Source organism: Sciurus vulgaris (assembly GCF_902686455.1).
Source record: "Sciurus vulgaris genome assembly, chromosome: 2".
Lineage (NCBI taxonomy): Eukaryota > Metazoa > Chordata > Mammalia > Rodentia > Sciuridae > Sciurus > Sciurus vulgaris.
In genome coordinates, this window is record NC_136462.1 from 97017644 (window position 1) to 97037080 (window position 19437).

The following is a 19437-nucleotide window of genomic DNA, read 5'->3' on the forward strand; positions in this document are numbered from 1 at the left end:
TTGGATGTTTCCCTTTCAGTTTCTATTCCAAAAATATGTACAGAGTTCCAGATACATAGAACATGGGTTTTGGCAAAGACCACACCTGTACAATCCTTTTGTGTCTTTTGAACACTTAGGAAATACTCAAAAATAGATAAATGGATTCAGAGAGGAAAGGTTGAGGAATGGGGATACTTGTCCTCTGGTGTTCCCTGTGGAACTGGTAACCCCCCATTGGTCCCACAATGTCTTATTCATTAGAAATGGGTAGCTGGGTTCTGTGTATCAGGCATCCTGGTGGCCATGGTCAGGGGAGGTGTGGGAGGGAGTGGTTCAAGGAGAAAATCCTTGATCCTAGAGCATGGTCTTCAGAAGAAAACTCTGAAAATGTACCCCAAAAGAAAAGGAAATGGCTGGGAAGACATAGCTGGAGTACCCGGAACATTCCTCCACAGCCAGAAGTGCAATTCTAAGGTTGTGAACTCTGCTCCTTCAACTGTCTTAGACTCTTTCCTCTGCATCTTCACATTTAACCAATTCCGAGTCTGAGAAAATACAGTCTGTGGTTTCTGTTCCCTCACCCCTGCTTTTGTTTTCCTTTGTGACGAGCCTTGTATGGTCCCAGTGATGCCCTAACCGCAGGGTTCTCTGGGACACCTGGGAGCCAACTGTGATGAGAACAGATGTCTTACCTGTGCAGTTCCCACCACTTCTGTCCAGTTCATAACCTATCTCACACTCGCAGCGGAACAGGCCGGGAAGGTTGTGGCAAGTCCCAAAGACACAGATGTTCGGAAGGGAACACTCATCGATATCTTGGGGGAGGAGAAAAAAAAGGGAGAAGTTAAATTTAGTTTTTGCTAAAGGAACTGCCTATTATAATTAGGCAACTGATATCAGTATCGAGAAAATGACATCAGTCTAGGCTCTTCTCCTCTAGACTTTTAGATGATTTGTCACACACAGGAAATCTCCTCTTTGAAAAGTTACTTTGCCTTACCTCTTCATGTATGCCAAGTATTAGGCAAAGTATTTCATAGATGAGTATCTCGTTTATGGTGTTTCTGGTAGGTTCACATCGCTTTTGCAAAGTAAGAGCCAAAGAGACCACTGTAGGCTAGATTCTTATGTTCTCATCTGTACAATATGCTTCTCTTGTTATGAGATTAAATTTTAAGAAACACAAAGTCTTTTCTTTGTGATAACTTTTATAAACACGTTTATAATCCTTGTCCCTAGTACTATGGTGTGTGCTTGCTATTGTTGTTAGACAGCTAAAAAATGCAGACACCCCTTCCAGGCCTCTGCCCTGCCTCATATTAGCAGATACTAATCTGCTTATGCAGTTGCTACACAGGCACATTTTCAGACTTGAGACTAGCTTTAAATAGTCACGATCACTCTGTCAGTGGTGATTTATAGTAAGAACAAACAAACAAACAAAACTTTCCCTTATAGCATTAAGAGAAGCAAAATTTTCACCATGACTATTTATGTTACCAGAGGTGGCGCAGTACCTGTTTTCCTTGGATATTTGGAGTAACAAAAGTAAACAAGGCATCAGGCACATGATCAAGAGAATAATCTAGTTTCTTGCCTCAAAGGAGTCTTACATCAACTCTGCATATTAAATATAAACCGTACAAAGAACTCAATAGTTCCATAACAAAATAAAGTATTTTCATAGAAATATATGAGGAAATTGGCATATATGTTATAGCTAAAGACTGATTCTGAGTTCATGTCTTGTTAATGAAGAATGACTATTAGCTAAGACATTAATCAGGGTCTTGTTTAAACTTCCAACTGTTGTTATCATTTGTTTATTTCTACTAAAATCTTTGTAGTTCATTGTAGTCACTAATTATTTTCAAGGAAGAATAATGTGCTTTAAATTTTTTAAGTGTGGGTAAAGAGAAGAAGTTTGGTTTCCTAATTGAATTCATCCTTAGCCCACAGGTCCCTGGGGCTCTTCCTGTCTGACCAACACTTCACAGAGAGACAGAGCCTGGAGCTTAGAGACAATGACACAAGGCATTAGTCCAAGGGGTTCCCTACTGAGCAAGATTGCAAAATACTATTCCATGTTTATATATGTTAGATGTTTAGAGAACATTCTAAGACATGCTCAGGACATTATTCTGTATATGAATAAGACTATCTGCCCTGTCATTATTTTAAAGCCTTTATTTCTAGAAACCAAACCTAGAAATTAACTACATTTACAAAAATAATCCTCCAACAGAATATTAAGGAACCTAATATTACTTTGAGTTCTTTTCCCCCGCAGTAGGGACAGGTGAGTAGCACTGAGTTAGTCACACTTGGCTATTCTCTCCCTCTTATTCCTGATGGTATACTCCTGCAGACCACTAGCCAAGGCTGGATGTGTAACTTACAGCAAGACAGCAGACATTTTTCTCTGCCTGAAGAGAAATGGTTCATCTGGAGACCTAACCCCTCCACTGAACTAACCAGCTTAGATGTGAAGCCCAAACACATCTCAGTTAAAAAAAAAAAAAAATAGAAAAGCACCAGGAGTGTTTAGAAAACCCAGTCTCATGGAAGTCTGAAAGGCTCCCAGCAGCTTCTTCAGCAGTTACCTTCACAGGCCTTTCCATCGGCACTGGGCACGAAGCCCATGTCACATTCGCAGCGATACCCTCCAGGGGCATTGAGGCACTGGCCGTTGCCACACAGATTCAGGTTCTCAGAGCACTCATCAAGGTCTACAGGCAGAAAGAAGCACAAGTCATGCTTTCTCAGTATCCACCATTTTTATAACTGTCAATATCCTGAGTACAGCCATGTTTTGTCATAACTTCTATTTGATATATTTAAGCTCATTTGTTTTTCTCATTTGAATGCTAATCTTGAATATGTACTAAATTTGGGGTTCAGATTCAGAATCATAGATGCTAAATTATCCCTAATGCTGTCAAATGAATAAGACAAGTTAAGTTCAAGTTAAGTTCTTTCCAAGAAAGGTCATCGGCATGAAGGACAGATTCCTGACTGGAAATAACAAGTCATGGTTTATGCTTATCTCTCGGGTCTTAAGCTAGCTCAGATGGAACTGAATAGCAACTGGATAGGAGACCAAAACTTCCTGTCTGCCTAATCTCTAACCTGGTTTTCTTAGTCACAGGAATTAAATATCAAACGTATGATATTTAGCCATACATGACTAAAACATAAAACTCGGATATTTTCTCAAATGTAATTGGAGCTTCAATGATGAAAAGCATCATTGAGCAGAAATGATTCAACTATGATAAAACTTTCAGTGAGTTAAAAACAATTCCAAATGAATCACTTGAGGGGTCTTAACCTCTTTTGTACTTATGGGACATCTTATTAGCAAAGTGCTCAGGATAAATTAATGTTTTAAGTCATACAAGCACTATACTGTCCGATAGCCAAGTAATGCATCTCACTATTATTTAATCCCAATGCTCTGACATAACAAGTGCTGTCTATGTATATCTGTACATGTAAGTATATATATAACTTATACAATTGTGTCTCAATCATATATATTAAAATATATGTAGCAACATGTGTTAATCCTGTGACTGCTAATTAGAGGGAGAAAGGAAGCATAGTTCATTAACATAATATAAAACTGGAAGAGGATGAATTCCTTAAAGACATTATGGATTTTTACTTATACCAATATGGAATATTGATGATGATGTAAATGGCTAGTAGGAGTAAAATGTACACTGATCTTCTCACCCAGAACATCTCCCCCTTTTTCTTTATATAGCTTCCTACAGCAAGTTTATCCTGGGATTTGATATGGAAAGCAAGTCATCAGTGAGAAAGAGGCACAAAAATACAAAGATGGAGACATGTAAAAAGAAGTGCAGTTTATTTGAAGCTAAAAACATCATCATATGCAATAATATATATATATATGTGGGTGTGTGTGTATATATATATATATATATATATATATATATATATATATACAGAGAGAGGGAGCGAGAGAGAGAGAAAGAGAGTTAATATCTGAGTCTTATCTAATTCCCTAATTGACCTGGCACCAAATCTAAACTGTTTTCTGTTAATTAACTCAGACTTCAAGAAGAACTGTTAGTCTGAAAGACGTGAAATACCCTGCTTCTCTGACTAGGTTTCCCCAGCTGCCTCCAGGGCGAGCTTACCTGTGCAAGTGAAGCCATCACCTGTGTAGCCTTCCTTACAGAGACAGCGGTAAGATCCCATGGTATTCCTGCAGTCTGCATGTTGGCTGCACATGTGGGTTCCATTGGAGCATTCGTCCAAATCTGAAGGAAAAGGTTATATTGTTATTAGCACAAAGTGTGGCATTTAAATTTAGTAGTACGTGAATTAAATTTGACTTTAGAGGATTAATATTTTCATATTAATTGCTTGTTCCTGACAAGCCATTGCCGAATTGCTGTTATTTTCCAAGTCACCTGTGCACTTAATGCCATCTCCAATCCATCCGGGACTGCAGCTACATTTGAAGCTTCCTGCCGTGTTGGTACATACAGCATGTCTGCCACAGTTGTGTGCTCCAATTTCACATTCATTGATGTCTGGAAAAATAACCAGTGGTTTAGAAAAAAGTTTGGCACGAATACCTTTTTTGGTCTTTAAATAACTAAGCAATATTCAAAAGCTGACCGGCCTTCACACTGGCCTCAGAGTAGTACAGATTGGTTTAGCATCTTCATATGAAGTCTCCACATACTGAACAGCTTTATGTTTCAATTTATAAAGAACAATATGATACTATTTGCTATTGTTAACTCTAATTATTTTCCATATTTGCAAAGCAAAATAAACCTCCTTCCAAGCAAAGACCTTAAAAAGCGAGTTGCCTAATGTCCTATGGTACTAATACTCATGGTCAATAAAAATATTTCTATGGCCAATATTTTTATTAAGTCAACAGTAGAGTTATGATGCATATTATTTTCATATCCTATGTAGACAAAGGAATACAATGTTTTCGGTGTACCAGAAAACTTGTATCATATTAATATCAGATATATTTTAAATTTCAAATATTTTTATTTAATTAGGCTTTATTCCTGTGAAAATGTTATGATAAGTATTGCTCATTCAAATGTATGCAGAAAATGTTCCTTAAGGAAATATACGAAACATTTTTCTCTAGTTTCCGAGAGTTCTTCCACATCAAAGAGCCAAGCCATTTTGCATATGTCATGTAAAACTCATGTCAACTCAGAGGGAATTTTGTCAGAAGGAGGAATAGCAGATCAGGGTCACGTTATTAAAAGACACTAAATTCTCCAGAATTTTCCATTCTCTACAATTCCATTTCCACATTTAGCCAACGTAGACTATATAACATAAAAGCATTATAGAAATATAAAGTATGAAGTGAAATATGTTTATTTCCCCAAATTAACACATTATATATATATGGGTCACCCTCATAATCAATTGTCATTTATTAAGAGCAAGAACTCATAGATATGATCTCTTGGTGAAAATCAATACCTCAGACAAAACTTAGTCAAGTAGGATAATTTTGACATATAAAATGTTGCAAGAATTTCCAGGGATCACTTGAATAGTGGCATGAGAAAGAAACCGGGCAAGCAACTTATGTTTACCCTTTTGTTTACCTAAGAAGCCCAATTAAATGATTTGAAAGTGTTTGGGAAAATGCTGTTTGCCAAATGTTCCATCTGAAGTCCTGAAACGGTCCTGGAATTTTTGGCTTATTCATAGTGTCTAGAGCAAACATAAAATAAAACAATGACAGATTTCTCCTGCAGAAATTTTTTTTAATGTCACTAATAATCACAAAATGGGAATGTGCTGGAAGAATGTCTTTAGGATTACACGTATTGTACAACTGAATTTTAACATGAACTTACTGAGTTCTTATGGAAGGTTGAGGGAGGCTTGCAGTTTTAGACTTGTGACAGGGAGCTTTAACCAATTGAATAACTGTGCACAGTACATTCCAAGGCAAGGAGGAGGAAGGCCTACCCAGGCACAACAGTGGTGAGCAGGCGCAGGAATTCAGAGGGTGAGCCTTCCTATGCCCAACCTAACAGACAGGCAGAACTGGCACACACACACATCCTTTTTCCTCAGACAATTACTTCCCTCAGAAGTAAAGACAAAACCACCACTTTTGTGCAGTCCTGACTTAATTTCACTCCCTTGGCAAATCATCTTAGGTGGAAACAATGAGCTTTAATTGCATAAGTATTCAGAGGCTTTAGACTATTAGAGAATCGAGGAATTTTCTAAGTGGAAGGAACTCAGAATTCCATTCTCCCAATCCTTAGTTTGTCAGAGGAGGACACAGGGTTGGGTCAAACAGACAGGGGCAGAGCGAGGACAGCCTGGGCCTCGGTTTTCTTGTCTATGATTAGCATTCTTTCCTTGGGGCACAGCTGCCTAATTGAGCCAATTTCTTTAGGAACTTCAGAATTTTATTTCTAAACCGGGCTTTACAGAATTCTCAAAATGCTTGTAAAAATTGATGGACTTACAGAAATATGAATCTCTTCTAAGCATCATTTTCAGAGATGATCAGAACTTATTACTGTAGTAATTCTGTTATCTTTTACTTTCCAATTTTCTACTGGTCAAAGGTACCTTTATTTTCATATGACCTTCATCTTCCATATTTAATCTGGCATTTAAGAAAATTACCACTTCTTTTAAATGGAGAATCTCCCATTATCATTTATTTTTATTATTAACAATGTTAATATAAAATTCTAATTTCCAAAAAAATTTTTGATTTTTACTGCAATGCTTTCAAGGTGAAAAGAAATTATATTTGCAAGAGACTATATACAATGGGTTTTGGGGTGCTAGGAAAGAGTAACTCAGGAGCCAATATTCAATTCTCCATTGTGTATCCATTTGTGTAAGTCACCTTCTTAATGCCTTATATTCTCAGTGTGTAACAAGTGAATCAGAAAGACAATGTGGTCATAAAACAAAGGCATTTCTGAATAAATGTTTTTGTGTGTGCATGGGTATGCATGCATCAACTATTATTAATTATTTCCAGAGCCAACTTGGGCCTAGGGATATATTTCATTATAGAAGCAAATAAAAGGGGAAACTGAGCCATAAGGAAAGCAAACAAACAAAATCAGTGTATTGAAACACTTCAATAATGTGAAGGAAACTGAACACGCTTGCCAAGAACATCTCTTTCTGTACAAATGTTCTCTTCCCCCACAAGTTTGCTCCAGACAGAAAATTCCTTTTTAAGATTAAGAATAAGCATAAGCCAAGAAAAGCAAAGAAATTCAAATTTTAGGCTGACACTGCATCCTCCTTAACCCACAACAAAGACTCAAAGGTTCTGTGAGAGCATGGCTCCTTTGAAGGACAAAGGCATGGGCTGAACAGGCCCCATGTGCAGGCTTCGTGTGTCCCGTGCAAGTCTGCCACTCAAGTGAGGGCTTGCGCTCTAAGCTGCTATGGCCTCCTGGTACCGTCATACAGGGAGAGGCCATATCACCCACACAGAGTCTGCCTTCCGGCCACCTGGACCTCTGACACGTGGATCCTGATTCAGCAGAGCTGGCGCACTGAAATCTCCTCCATTAGGACTGAGGAAGAGGATGTAACAGTGAATGGAGAGGCCAAGTGCAAAAGCTACTTGGATTTCTTAGTTTGGATTGAAATTTGAGCCAAATCTATTAACCGAACACCCATGGAGTTTTCACAGGCTGACAGCCAGAGGAGGAAAATTAGCAGCGATAAGAAACTGGAAGGAAATGAACACCACTTCTCACTGACTGCTGGTGGTAGAGGTACATGATTTTCTCCCAGACTTGAGACCCACCAGAAACATTTCTTACATGAAAGGAACCAGATAGTTGGAGAAATGCATTTATCCAGAAATCCAGCTATTTTAACTGAAAACAATTCTGATTTTATTCTACCCAATGACCTGCTTCATTCACTAAGTGAGCATATGGCAGGAGGTAGGTTCTTACAAAGGAGTCTGTGGGAGCCAAGGCCTACCCAGGATGGCACTGGCAGCAACCTTTCTTCTTTTTCTTCTTACAATTATAATTATGTAGAACGAGCAGCAGGAGGCTTATACTGGGTCACAGAAAAACTGCAATCCAGTCCACTTCAGCCAAGGATAGAAGGGCTGTGCTCTAGGTTTCCAGCAAAGGCACATTCTCTCTTGGTTAACTCAAACATTCCCCTCATCAATACCCACAATCTGGACAAAGCTTAGGAGAGTAAAAGAAACCCTGAGCATCTGTGTGGGCTGGGAATGTAAGTCAGTGGGAGGATTCTTAACACTGCTGAAGCGATTGGGGGGAAAGTCATGTTTATTTGTTAAAATGGAAACAATCAGTAATGACAAGGGAGCTGAAACATTTGGACAAAGCTGTGATGGAGCCCAGAGGACATTCTTCAGTTCTCATGAAACAAAGCTCCTCCTTATGAAATAGCATGCATGTTTTCCTAATTCCTTTCCAGAGTGCTCATTAAAAAGTCTACATAAACAAATAAATAAATAGATATATTCCCTTTGTCTATGATCACAACTCAGTTCTGACGTCTGCATTTGCTGTTAGCTGTCCTGTGGCTTGCTTACACAATTAGGCCAGATACATATCTCTATTTACATTAGTTGCCTGGAACATTATAAACACTTGTCTTCAGCATGACCATCACCAAGGTAACTGATGGTATTCTAAGTTGCAAGTGACATTAATTTTAAACCAAAAAGCAGGCTAAAAGAGCCCTAGTTACATGGGATTAAAAAAAAAAAAAAAAAAAAGATATTTGGCCCAGATTTTTAAAAACTTGTTTTTAAGTGTACCAAACTTTCTGCCAGTTCCTGTTGGTATAAGTCATTTCCAATCCAATGTGATACCCGTGGTTGTTAATAACAGTATTCATAGAGGAGCTCTTTTTTCTTCTCTAATGCAGCCCCTCCTTCCATGGGCCACTGCAGTGTCACCTGAGGGGAACATGTGAGTAACTGCCGAGCACCCTGGAGACTGGTTCATGATCACAAGCCAATGCAAGAGCAAGGAATAGAATTCAGGGTTCTACCCTTCAGATGAGAATATCCCATTATTGCTGCTGATGTCAAAGGGACCATGAAGCTCAAGCCTTCTTCCAAAAGTGCTAACCCAGTGCTAACCGGATATTATCAAATTGAAAAATCATTTCAGGTTGCAAGTTAAAAAATGGGAGGAGACATTGGCCTTTCGGAAAGCTAGAGTATTTCTTCAAATTCATATCTACTTTCTGTTTGTGGGATTAACTAAAAGCCTACTGTTATTAATGTAAAACTGATGTCATCTCATCTAACATGCAGTACACAGCTCTTGTCACCACGACCTCAATATCTCTGCAAATTCAATTATGAAAAACAAGCCTTTCAATATACAGAGTAAAAATTTTCCTTTTTTTAAAAACTGATTTTAAGCATGTGCCAATAGACAGCAATGTAGAATTTTTGCTGGACTAGAAGTTATGTCTTTCATTAAAATGGCCTCCAGACCTGGCGTCTGTATGCCTCATTTAATATGACAGCAATAACTCTTATTTATTGATCAGCACTATGCCAAGGGTGTTATATACATTATATCTCATTTACCTAAAATGATATTAACATGGCATAAAAATTTAAGTTTTCTTCATGGTAAGAGATCTAGAATAATCAGTTATGATACATGTCCCAATTGGCTGGAATTTGGAGAACAAAATTCTAGAGAGCCTTTCTTATGAGCAATGAGTACTGTCCCATGAGATTAACTTCTCCCTTCATTTGTATCACTGCCCTTGCCTTGAACTTCAGTGAGCTCAGCTGAGCCAGACAATGGTATTACTCTTTAATAGGTAAAAGGCAGTGAGAACTATCCTACCTTCTCCTTCATTACTGGCAGACCAGTACTGCTTACCAAGGCCTATATCTACACTCGAAGCTAAAAATAAAGCTTGAACCAGAGACACACAGAGCTAGCATCACTTGGACCTGAGAGGCCACATGGGGGAGTTGAGATTTTAAACACTGTGCCATTTATCAAAATGGACACCTAGCCAGGCTTCCTATGAAGAGCAACATAGCATGAAAACATTTCAGCTTTATGCTTCTTTTCATGGGTTGGATAGTCTGTCAGTTTTGAACCAACAGCATTATTACTGCCATTATTCCATGTGCTAGTAAATTTGACACAGCATCATTGGCCAGTTCGTAAGGATGAGAGATATATTTTAGTGCTTTCTTGAAATATGTTGATACAGTTAAGAGGAGGATCTGTACATTTACCACTGCCAATGTGCAAATATTTTAATGTTTGTTTTAAGTCATGAGAGCTTGCCAAACTGACTTTTGGAATTAAAGTCTGTTATTTAAAAAAAAAATTATATGGTTACCTAATTCAAGCTTACCACCATCTCCACTATGTTTTAAATTATGTTATATGCCATAATCTGTTATATTAATATATTACTACAGGAAAAATTTATTATGCTATTCCATACACTTAATACCATTGCCTCATGTTTGGAAATAGCAACTGAACACTTATAAAACAATGTCATTGCCACAGAGTGACTGCCTCCATTTGGCATTTAACAGGATGGTCTCCCACAAATATTGTTAAAGATTTTCTCAGGTGCCATTGGTATCAGACAAGCAAAATTGCAAATGGTTCAATTATTGCTTCATAAGATCTATTAAGTCCAATGAATGAAACACTCATTTGGGCACACTGATACATCAAGGTGCTCTAATTTAAGGTAGTAGAAGATTAGAGAGAATTGATGAATATAGGAACCCTCAGATGTGTTTCTTTAAAAGGCAATTTCAGTTATAAAATCTTAAATGAAATATTGGCAAAGGAGGTTATTGAGAAAGGCTTGCTTTGATAAAGAGATATGAATGTTTGATAATTACCGTGTTCAGTATTAGGATATGAAAATTGATTTTAAATTCATAAAAATTATGTCATTTATAGTGCTATTCCTACATTTTTTTTCCACAGGTAAAGGAAAAAAGCTTCAACTTGGATCTAATAAACTCACGAATTTCAAAGATGTAAAAGCTAAATTAATGGAAAATGCTACACAAAACACTTTCTATTGAAGTAAAAATGTTAATAGTTTTAAAATTTGTATTAATCTAAAATTATGATAGCAGCCTCTTAACCACTTTTTATTTTATTGAAAAAAAACCACACCTGTACAGCCAGTTTTTCCTTTTTTGCCTGAATAGCCCATATCACAGTGGCAGATGAATGAGCCTTTAGTGTTTTCACAAGTCCCACTTAGGCAGATATTCGGATTCAGATCACACTCATTGACATCTGTAAAACATAAATGTTATTAATATACACAACTCTTATACAAATGAATGCTTTCCCCTGAAATAAATGTCAAATAAATTAAAAAAGGTGAAATACTTTCACTCAGAAAAAAATATTATAAAGTACTACATTTAAATGTTTTTACTCAGAAAAAAAAATACTTAAGGATCCCAGTTCACATTGGCTATTCTAGATTACAGGCTAATCATATAAACTGACTTTTACCTAGTCCACCAGGAGGGGCTCAGGTGATCAAATAATGGATTGACTCAAAGGTGAGTACAGAGCCTGCTTATGACAGTCTCGAAAACTTTTTAAAACAGCATACTCCATTTGCAAACTAAAAATTTAAATTCAGTCTGCCAGTGTTTATAATTTCATTTCCATAGTTTAAAATAAAAGATGAAAAAAAAATAAAATAAAATAAAATAAAAGATGAATTTGCTTACTGTAAGTAGTTATAAATTTAATTTCTTTCCCAAATTAAAAAGTTATTTATTTTTATGTATTCATTTCAATTCCTAGGACTTCATAAATTTTCAGTAAAGGTTTTTCAGAAAACATAAATGTGTTAAGAATTCAGATACAATCAGTTCTAGACTCTTGCTTCTGGTCAAGACATTGAATGACTTTCCCACACAAAAGTAAGAAAAAATTGGACACGCAATATGATTTTCTAGACTGTGGACACTGAGCAACAAAAGTGATCTCTGAGAGAAATAAAATAAATGAGGTGAGTTCCAGATTGCCCCCAGATTACTGTATGGAGAAGTTTTAAGACAGTGGCATAAAGAGAGGGATGCCGGATGGAACAAGGTGATATCATGGAGATGAGGAGATGAACCTGGAAATCTCTGAAGGTCGAGGTAGCTGGAGTTCACAGGCAAAGAAAAGAACAGAAGAGAGTTGCACAGAGGAAGAGCTCTAGAGATCTGTAGAGGGTCTTCCTCAAGTGTTCAGAAAAGCAGGCATGAGCGCACTCATAAGGAAACAAACCTCTTGAGGCTGGGGAAATCAGGACCCAAAAGAATGAGGGAGGCAACAATCCTGAAAGTTCACAGAAGGCCTGGAATTCTGCCTGTTTTCAACAGTCACACTGGAAAACCTCATAATTCACAATGAACTGGACAGAGTATCCAAAAGGGTCTTGCCTCAGTAATGCAGCAAAATTAGCCCTAGACTAACTGCTGTTTAAAAACTTGAAAGCAAGACTTTGAAAGAATTCACTGGTTTCCAAGTAATCTAATTGTATTCCAGAACAGAGCTCAAGGATATTTCTAGGAATATGAAAATATCCAACACCTGCTAAGGTAAAATTTACAATATTTGGCTAACAATCAAAACCATCAGACATTCAATGAAGCAAGGCATTCAATGAGCCAAAATGGAAAAGTTAATTTATTGAAATGACCCAGAATTGACACAAATGATGAAATTAGTAGACAAGGACATGAAAACAGTCACAATTACATTCCATGTGTTCTAAATCCAAGAGGCAAGGAAGATAGGAAAAAAGACCCAAAGTAAACTTTTAATGATGAAAATGACAATGTCTGAGTTGAAAAATACAATGATAGAATGAAAGGCAGATTAGATATTGCAGAAGAAAAGCTTAACAAGTTTGAAGGCATGGCAATGGAAACTATCTAAAACAAATATGATCAATTCTAGAGTTCACTGAACAGATTAAATTTTATGTGGCTTCACACAAGCATTTTAAAAGCCTAAACTCTAGTCAGAGCAGGAGGAGGATTAAGTAGATAGAAATAGTGGATAGTATGAAAGAAATATCTGTATGGAGTTGATTAGTGGTTGGTTCAATCCGCATAACATATCTGACAAGAGATCATCACAGAAATAAGAAAGTTCCTCTTTGGAATGCTAACTTTAAAATATGAGTAGCATCTCTCTAAATATACTAACTTTCTTCAAGGGATCTATGTATCAACTAAACAAACTAAGCTTTATGCAATTTAACAATGCTTGTGAATAACAAAACAAATGGGAAACTCTGTCTTTGCTTACCTACACAAGTCTTCATATCTTCAGAAGCCATAAATCCATCATAGCACAAGCACCTGTACTCTCCAGGTATGTTTGTACACTGACCACCATCACAGATATTGGGGTTATCTTCACATTCATCAATATCTGCAAAGAATAAAACCAACAATGTTGTTGATATCAGGTCCACTATTCAGCAAGAATTCGACCCAACTCAAGTAAACTCGGCCTACTCGCATAAGACAAGTAACTAACTCTCAAATCCAAATGAAACATTATATAAATTATCCTATCAGGTTATCCTGGGTAGAAAGGAGAAAAACATTTTCAAGATTCACAATATACTATTTAAGGATGAGATCCACTCCCACTTCAAAGTCTGTCATTTAAATTATAAATTTTAACTCATATGAATTCATCATTCAAAAATGAATATCTCATTTTTCTTAGTGTCAAATTACAAATGCTCAAGCTTTATTATAATCTCCTGTTTTACTTCCATTTTAAGGTGAAAATTGCTTAAAATAAGCATATCTACTTAAATGAAATTTTAGTAAAAATACTAATTTCAAACATTTGCTTTTTATAGCTAACTTAATATCGAGGTTTTATTTTTTTTAAAAGGGAGAGTTTTCCAGACCAAATAAAATAATTGTGATTCCTAAGCCCAAATTTTCTTCTTAGCCCAAGCTGAAATCAAAACCTGTATCACCCACTTCCTCTCATTTCCAGTTAGTTACATGGTTCTTCCAGCCCCTGTGTGATATTACAGGAAGTATAAATTGGGACAGAGACTCTCAAACTTTAGCATGCATCCAAATGATTTGAAGAGCTTATGAAAACAGACTACTGAGACAATCCAGGAGTATCTGATTCAGTAGATCTGGGTGGGGCCTAAGATTTGTTACTTCTAACAAGTCCTCAGGTGACACTGATGTTGCCTGTCCAGGGAACACACCCAGAGAAGTGTGGAATTTGCTCAAAAGATCAAACTCTTCCAAATTTTGATCAATGAAGAAAATGCATTTTATACGTCATTTATTATATGCAAGGTGCTGTACTAGTTTTGTACATATCTTTCACACAGGCAATCTGAACTCAATTTTATAGATGAAAAATCAGGTGCTAAGTATCCTGATAAAAAAATGCACAGTTAAAATGCATGACAAAAGAGGATTTGAACCCCAAACTGTCTGACTCCAAAGCCCAAACCCTGAACCACTGTACTTAGAGAGCTTTCATTGAGAGATTTCAACATGAAGCTAAAAACCACTCACCAGTGCAAGATCTCTGGTCAGGCATTAGTGCAAATCCTGGCTGACAGCTACACTCATAGCTGCCTTCAGAGTTTGTGCAGAAGGTTTCACATCCACCATTCATTATGCTGCATTCATCAATGTCTAAGAGAAAAGAGAAGAAAATCACCTTCTGGTATGATTTGAATGCTTATTTCCTCCAAAACTCAATTTATTCATTCAAGGAAATTTAAATACCATTACAACAGTTTTAAGAGGCCCTTTAAGAGGTGATTGGGCTATGAGGGCTTTGCCCTCACAGGTGGCACTGGTTCCATTTTAAAAGGGTGCCTTTGGCCCCCTTTTGCTTTCTCTCACCCTCCTGCCTTCTGTCATGTGATGACACAGCAAGAAGGCCGATGCCCAATGCCAGCACATTGATAGTAGATTTCTCGGTCTCCAAAATTGTGAGCCAATGAATTTCTATTCATTGTAAGTTATCCAGTCTAAGGTATTTTGTTGTAGCAGCACAAAAACAGACTAGGACACCTTCTTCTGTTTTTATGATCATGGCAATTCTCTTGGTCATATATTCAGTTATAAATCTACAATTCGGTTTGACTGAGTTTACAATCATTTTCAAGGACCTAAGTTGAAGTTCTGAGTTGTCCTGGGCCATGTTTCAGAAGAATTTGTGCTGATTTATGGTTTTGGGTGGAAACCATGTGAAACTTGGCAGTTCCACATGGTGTACACCCCAAACCAGGCAAAAACTGGCAGCATATACAGAATTGCACTTTGACTTTAGGCACAATTAAGCCACAGGGCCTTCTGTGCCACTCTTCACAGCATGACTAAACCTACAGCGGGCCAACCACAAAACAAAATGCTTTTTCCACAAAAACCCATCTTTAAGGAGTGCCAGGCATGGTCTCTATTTCAATATAAGATATGAACATTCCATGGGCTTCTTCCTTGTAGTTATTCTTTGAATATTTTAGCTGATCTATAACCACCCAGGACGAAGTCCTCACCTTATGCTTTTCTTTTCTTTTCTATAGCACTCATGTTCAGTTTGTCTCAAGTGGTCAGGTACCACTGGCCTTGGCAAGCATGTGCATGCACAAGACACCTACTGTGGCCCATTTTTCAAAACAACTTGGGTCAACTCATATTTGTTATAGCAAAAAATCTTATACCCTTTGCTTTAAAACAGGTAGGGAAGGTGGCAGCTAAAGATCATGAGCCACTATTTATAAAGTTTTATTTATAGGAAAACAAGAAATATTAAATAAAAATAAAGAGTGATAAAAATAGATCTCAGAATACATCGATTATTTTATAAAGAGATTAGTTAAAATAAAATAGCAAATAAAAAGAAGTTTAGAACTTACCAACACAAAACAGCCTATCTGGTGTTGAATGATAACCAGGGTTGCAGGCACACTGATACTTCCCTATGAGGTTCACACAGCGGCCATTGGGACAGAGGTTCCCGCTTAGTTCACACTCATTGATGTCTATTTAGGAAGAAAGAAGAGCAAACATGTAAACATAAGCTTCTGACTCTGGAAGAGATGTGGGTCAGACAACTGACCTTGAGTAAGTGGTCTGAAGGTTTTCCTCCTTACCGATACATGCAGAGATGTTCGGGGACAGCTGATGACCAGGTGGGCATTCACAGCGGTAACTGCCCTCTGTGTTAAGGCAAACACCTCCTCGGCAGAGGAGAGGATCTCTCTGACACTCATCAATATCTGAAAAATGGAAATGATCTGTGTTTAATACACTGGTGGTATCCCATCTCCCTTTCTCAGGTGCTGGGAGTCCTGGCTACTAATGGTTACCTTTTTGAATTGCTGTCCACCACACTCAGAAATGCCTAGGAGGTGAGAAACTGGACCCCTCTCCCAAGCTAGTGACCATTCATGGTGAAAAACTGATTGAATTGGCATGGAAGCATAAAATCTTGACCTTGTCTCAACATGAGACAACTCTCTCTGGGGCCATATATACACCAGAACTTCCTGTAGGACCAGACCAAGGTTGAAAGGCAACAAAATGCTTGGCATATCTTCTTCTCTTGCACTAACCTACTCCTCTCACTTCCTGACAGGCTCTTCCCAAGAACACTCCCTCAAAACAAAACAAAACAAAACAAAACAAAACAAAACACTCTTGTTGTCCAAAATCCCCATTTCGGACTTTTTTTTTTTTTTTTTTTTTTTTTTTTTGGGGGGGAATAATCTGATCTAAAGCAGTCAACTTAATCACTCTCTTTTTCTAGAAACATTGGGTAAAACCAGAAGTTCTCCAATGGAACTTCTAGTATAGCTTAAGTTTCAATGGTTCTTAATTTTCTGTCTATTCCAGGTGTTAAGTTCACTTCTCAAGGATTCAAAACTGATTTTCAAAGTCACCCATGACCCTACAACACGAATTCCCTCACTTCTTCTGGATGGTAGTCCCCCTCTGCCACAGATTAATTTCTGACTCCCTGGTCAGAAGCACAGTGTGGGAGGCAGCAGGAAGAACCTGGAACAGAGGCTCGAGGCATCCAAGCTTCTTGAGTTCCTTTTCTTTCTGTGTGGATCACATGACCACAAACCTACCCATGCAGTTCTTCATCATCATGAATCCACTTTCATAGCCTTCATCGCACTTGCACTCAAAGTCCCCTGGGGTATTCACACACTGGCCTCGGCCACAGAGGTCAGGAGATATGCGGCACTCGTCAATATCTGCACAAAAGAGCAAATGACAACAAATGAGTATCAGGATGGCCTTAACACTTGTGGCAATTTAAAAGAGGAAGGGTTTTAAAGAATGAACCCTCTCTTGCCCTGGAGGCCCACACTGACCTGTGCAGTTCCTTTCTTCAGAATCAAGAGCAAAGCCACTGTCACACCTGCACTTAAAGCTGCCAATGGTGTTTCTGCACTTGCCGTGGGTGCAGAGGCTGGGTATCATCTTGCATTCATTGATATCTTCAAGAAAAACATGGGGAAGAAAAGTTTATAAGCAACCAGGTTGGGATGTCTCAGTGCCCAACATTCTAAACCCAGTAAGTTGGATGGTCTTGATTTAAGACCTTAGCAAGACTCATTTCAAAGAATGTGTGATGACCCATAAGGCATGACTTGTAAACATCTCTAGCCTTTTCAACTTCTCCATGATAGATAACATTGTTAGAGAAGCAAAATGTGTTTGAGAAATGATGTTCACTGGATTTGAACAGAGGACCTGCCACTTGTTTCTTATGCCACTTACCCTCCATTATCTACACTCAGGTGGATGGTAGTGATGTGGATTCTTCAAGCCAGCAGACAAATGGTCATATCACTTGACTCTAGTAGATGGACTATAAATTTCCCTGGTATATTTTTCTTTGGTTTACTTTTGGCTTAGGATAGTACTAAGATCTATTTTACCACTTAATGACTAAATAGGACAGGCAAGGGAACTCAGGAAGTCCTGAGAAGTGGGAGTGGGGAGGGTCTAGAACAGAGTGAACATTTTGCCATATATAATTCAGAAAGCTAAAAATCCAGGCTGAGATGACCAAGGGATGGCCACATCGATGATGTTCATGGTAATTCTTCTGTTACTAGAACTCTACCATCATGAAAATGCACACTGTTGGTCTAAAAAGAAAACCAATTGACCATTAAAAACACTGTACCTTTGAAGAAAGGTTTTCCATTTGTAATATCTTTTGTGGCAAATCCTGGTCCTCTGGGACAGAGTTCCTCATACTCCGGGGTGTTTCTCATGGGACACTCCTCACACTCCTCAGTGCCCCAGGCTCCACCTACAGAGCAGCAGCAAGCATCCATGCGGTGGCGGCCAGCAATAGGCAGAGTGCACTCCTCATCGTCATACCTCAGGTAGCATGTTTCCAGGCGGATATCTGTCAGAAGGAATAAAGGAGGCTGAGGAGGGTACTATGTGGATATGAGGTATCCCCTCAGAAGCTCACATTAGGCGATGCAGGAATGTTCAGAGGCAAAATGATGGGATTATGAGAGCTATAACCTCATCAGTGGATTAATCCATTTGATGGATTAAAAATTTGAATAGATTACTGGGTGGGGGAAGAAGTAGGTCACTGAGGGCACACCCTTGTGGATTGTATTTTGTCCCCAGCTCTTTGTGCGTGCTCTTCCTCTGCTTCCTGGCTGCCCTGGGTTGAGTAGGTTTCCTCTGCCACACTCTTCCACCATGATGCTCCACCTCACCTCAGGCCCAGAGCAATGGAGACAGCCAACCAAGGACTGAACCTCTGAAACCAGGAGCCCAAATTAACTTTTCCTCCTCTAAGTTGTTCTCATCAGGTAATTTTGTCACAGAGATGAACAGCTGACTAACACAGAGGGCCACTCCATTTTTACTATCCCTAACTGCCAACTTTTGTTAGGCCAAGGACAATACGTGTACTAAATTACTACTTATTGACTGGAATTTTTTTTCCTCAAAAGAAAACAAGTATGTGGTAAATATTCCTGCCTAATAAGAACTCTCTTTTCTTTATAAGTTCATATTTGCCTCTCTTATTTGAGGAAAGCTCCCTTTCAACCTCAAGTGCTTTCTAAGAGAACTGTGTTTAACCCCCACGGTGCTCCCTGACATGCCTGGCACCAAGGCATGCTGTCCAGGATGTCTTGGCATCTCCTCTCCAATGAAAAGCAAACTGTAATCTTTGTTGCTGGAGCACATCTGAGGTAGCTCCGTCACCTCTTCCTAGACCCACTTCATTTTTGTAGGGGTAGAATGATGAACTCTGAAATGAGGACTGCCTTACTTAAAGGAATGACAGCAAAGAAAAGCCATCCACTCTTCTCAAATATTCCTTTCAACTCGACATGTGTTTACGTGCACATTTTTCAGGATACACA

At 38.2% G+C, this 19437-nt stretch overlaps 1 protein-coding gene across 2 annotated transcripts in view; it reads right to left on the reverse strand.

Annotated features, from left to right (window-relative positions):
- The window catches only part of FBN1 (fibrillin 1), a 252572-nt gene that overhangs the window by 55791 nt on the left and 177344 nt on the right, over positions 1-19437 (reverse strand). For both annotated transcript variants that reach the window (XM_079128081.1, XM_079128080.1), the window contains 12 exons: positions 18225-18452; positions 17404-17529; positions 17155-17283; positions 16174-16299; positions 15937-16062; positions 14585-14707; positions 13329-13454; positions 11178-11303; positions 4428-4550; positions 4152-4274; positions 2586-2711; positions 675-797 (listed from right to left, as the gene is read on the reverse strand). In XM_079128081.1, the coding sequence (XP_078984207.1) occupies positions 675-797; positions 2586-2711; positions 4152-4274; positions 4428-4550; positions 11178-11303; positions 13329-13454; positions 14585-14707; positions 15937-16062; positions 16174-16299; positions 17155-17283; positions 17404-17529; positions 18225-18452 (1605 nt within the window). The remainder of the gene's footprint in view (positions 1-674; positions 798-2585; positions 2712-4151; positions 4275-4427; positions 4551-11177; positions 11304-13328; positions 13455-14584; positions 14708-15936; positions 16063-16173; positions 16300-17154; positions 17284-17403; positions 17530-18224; positions 18453-19437) is intronic.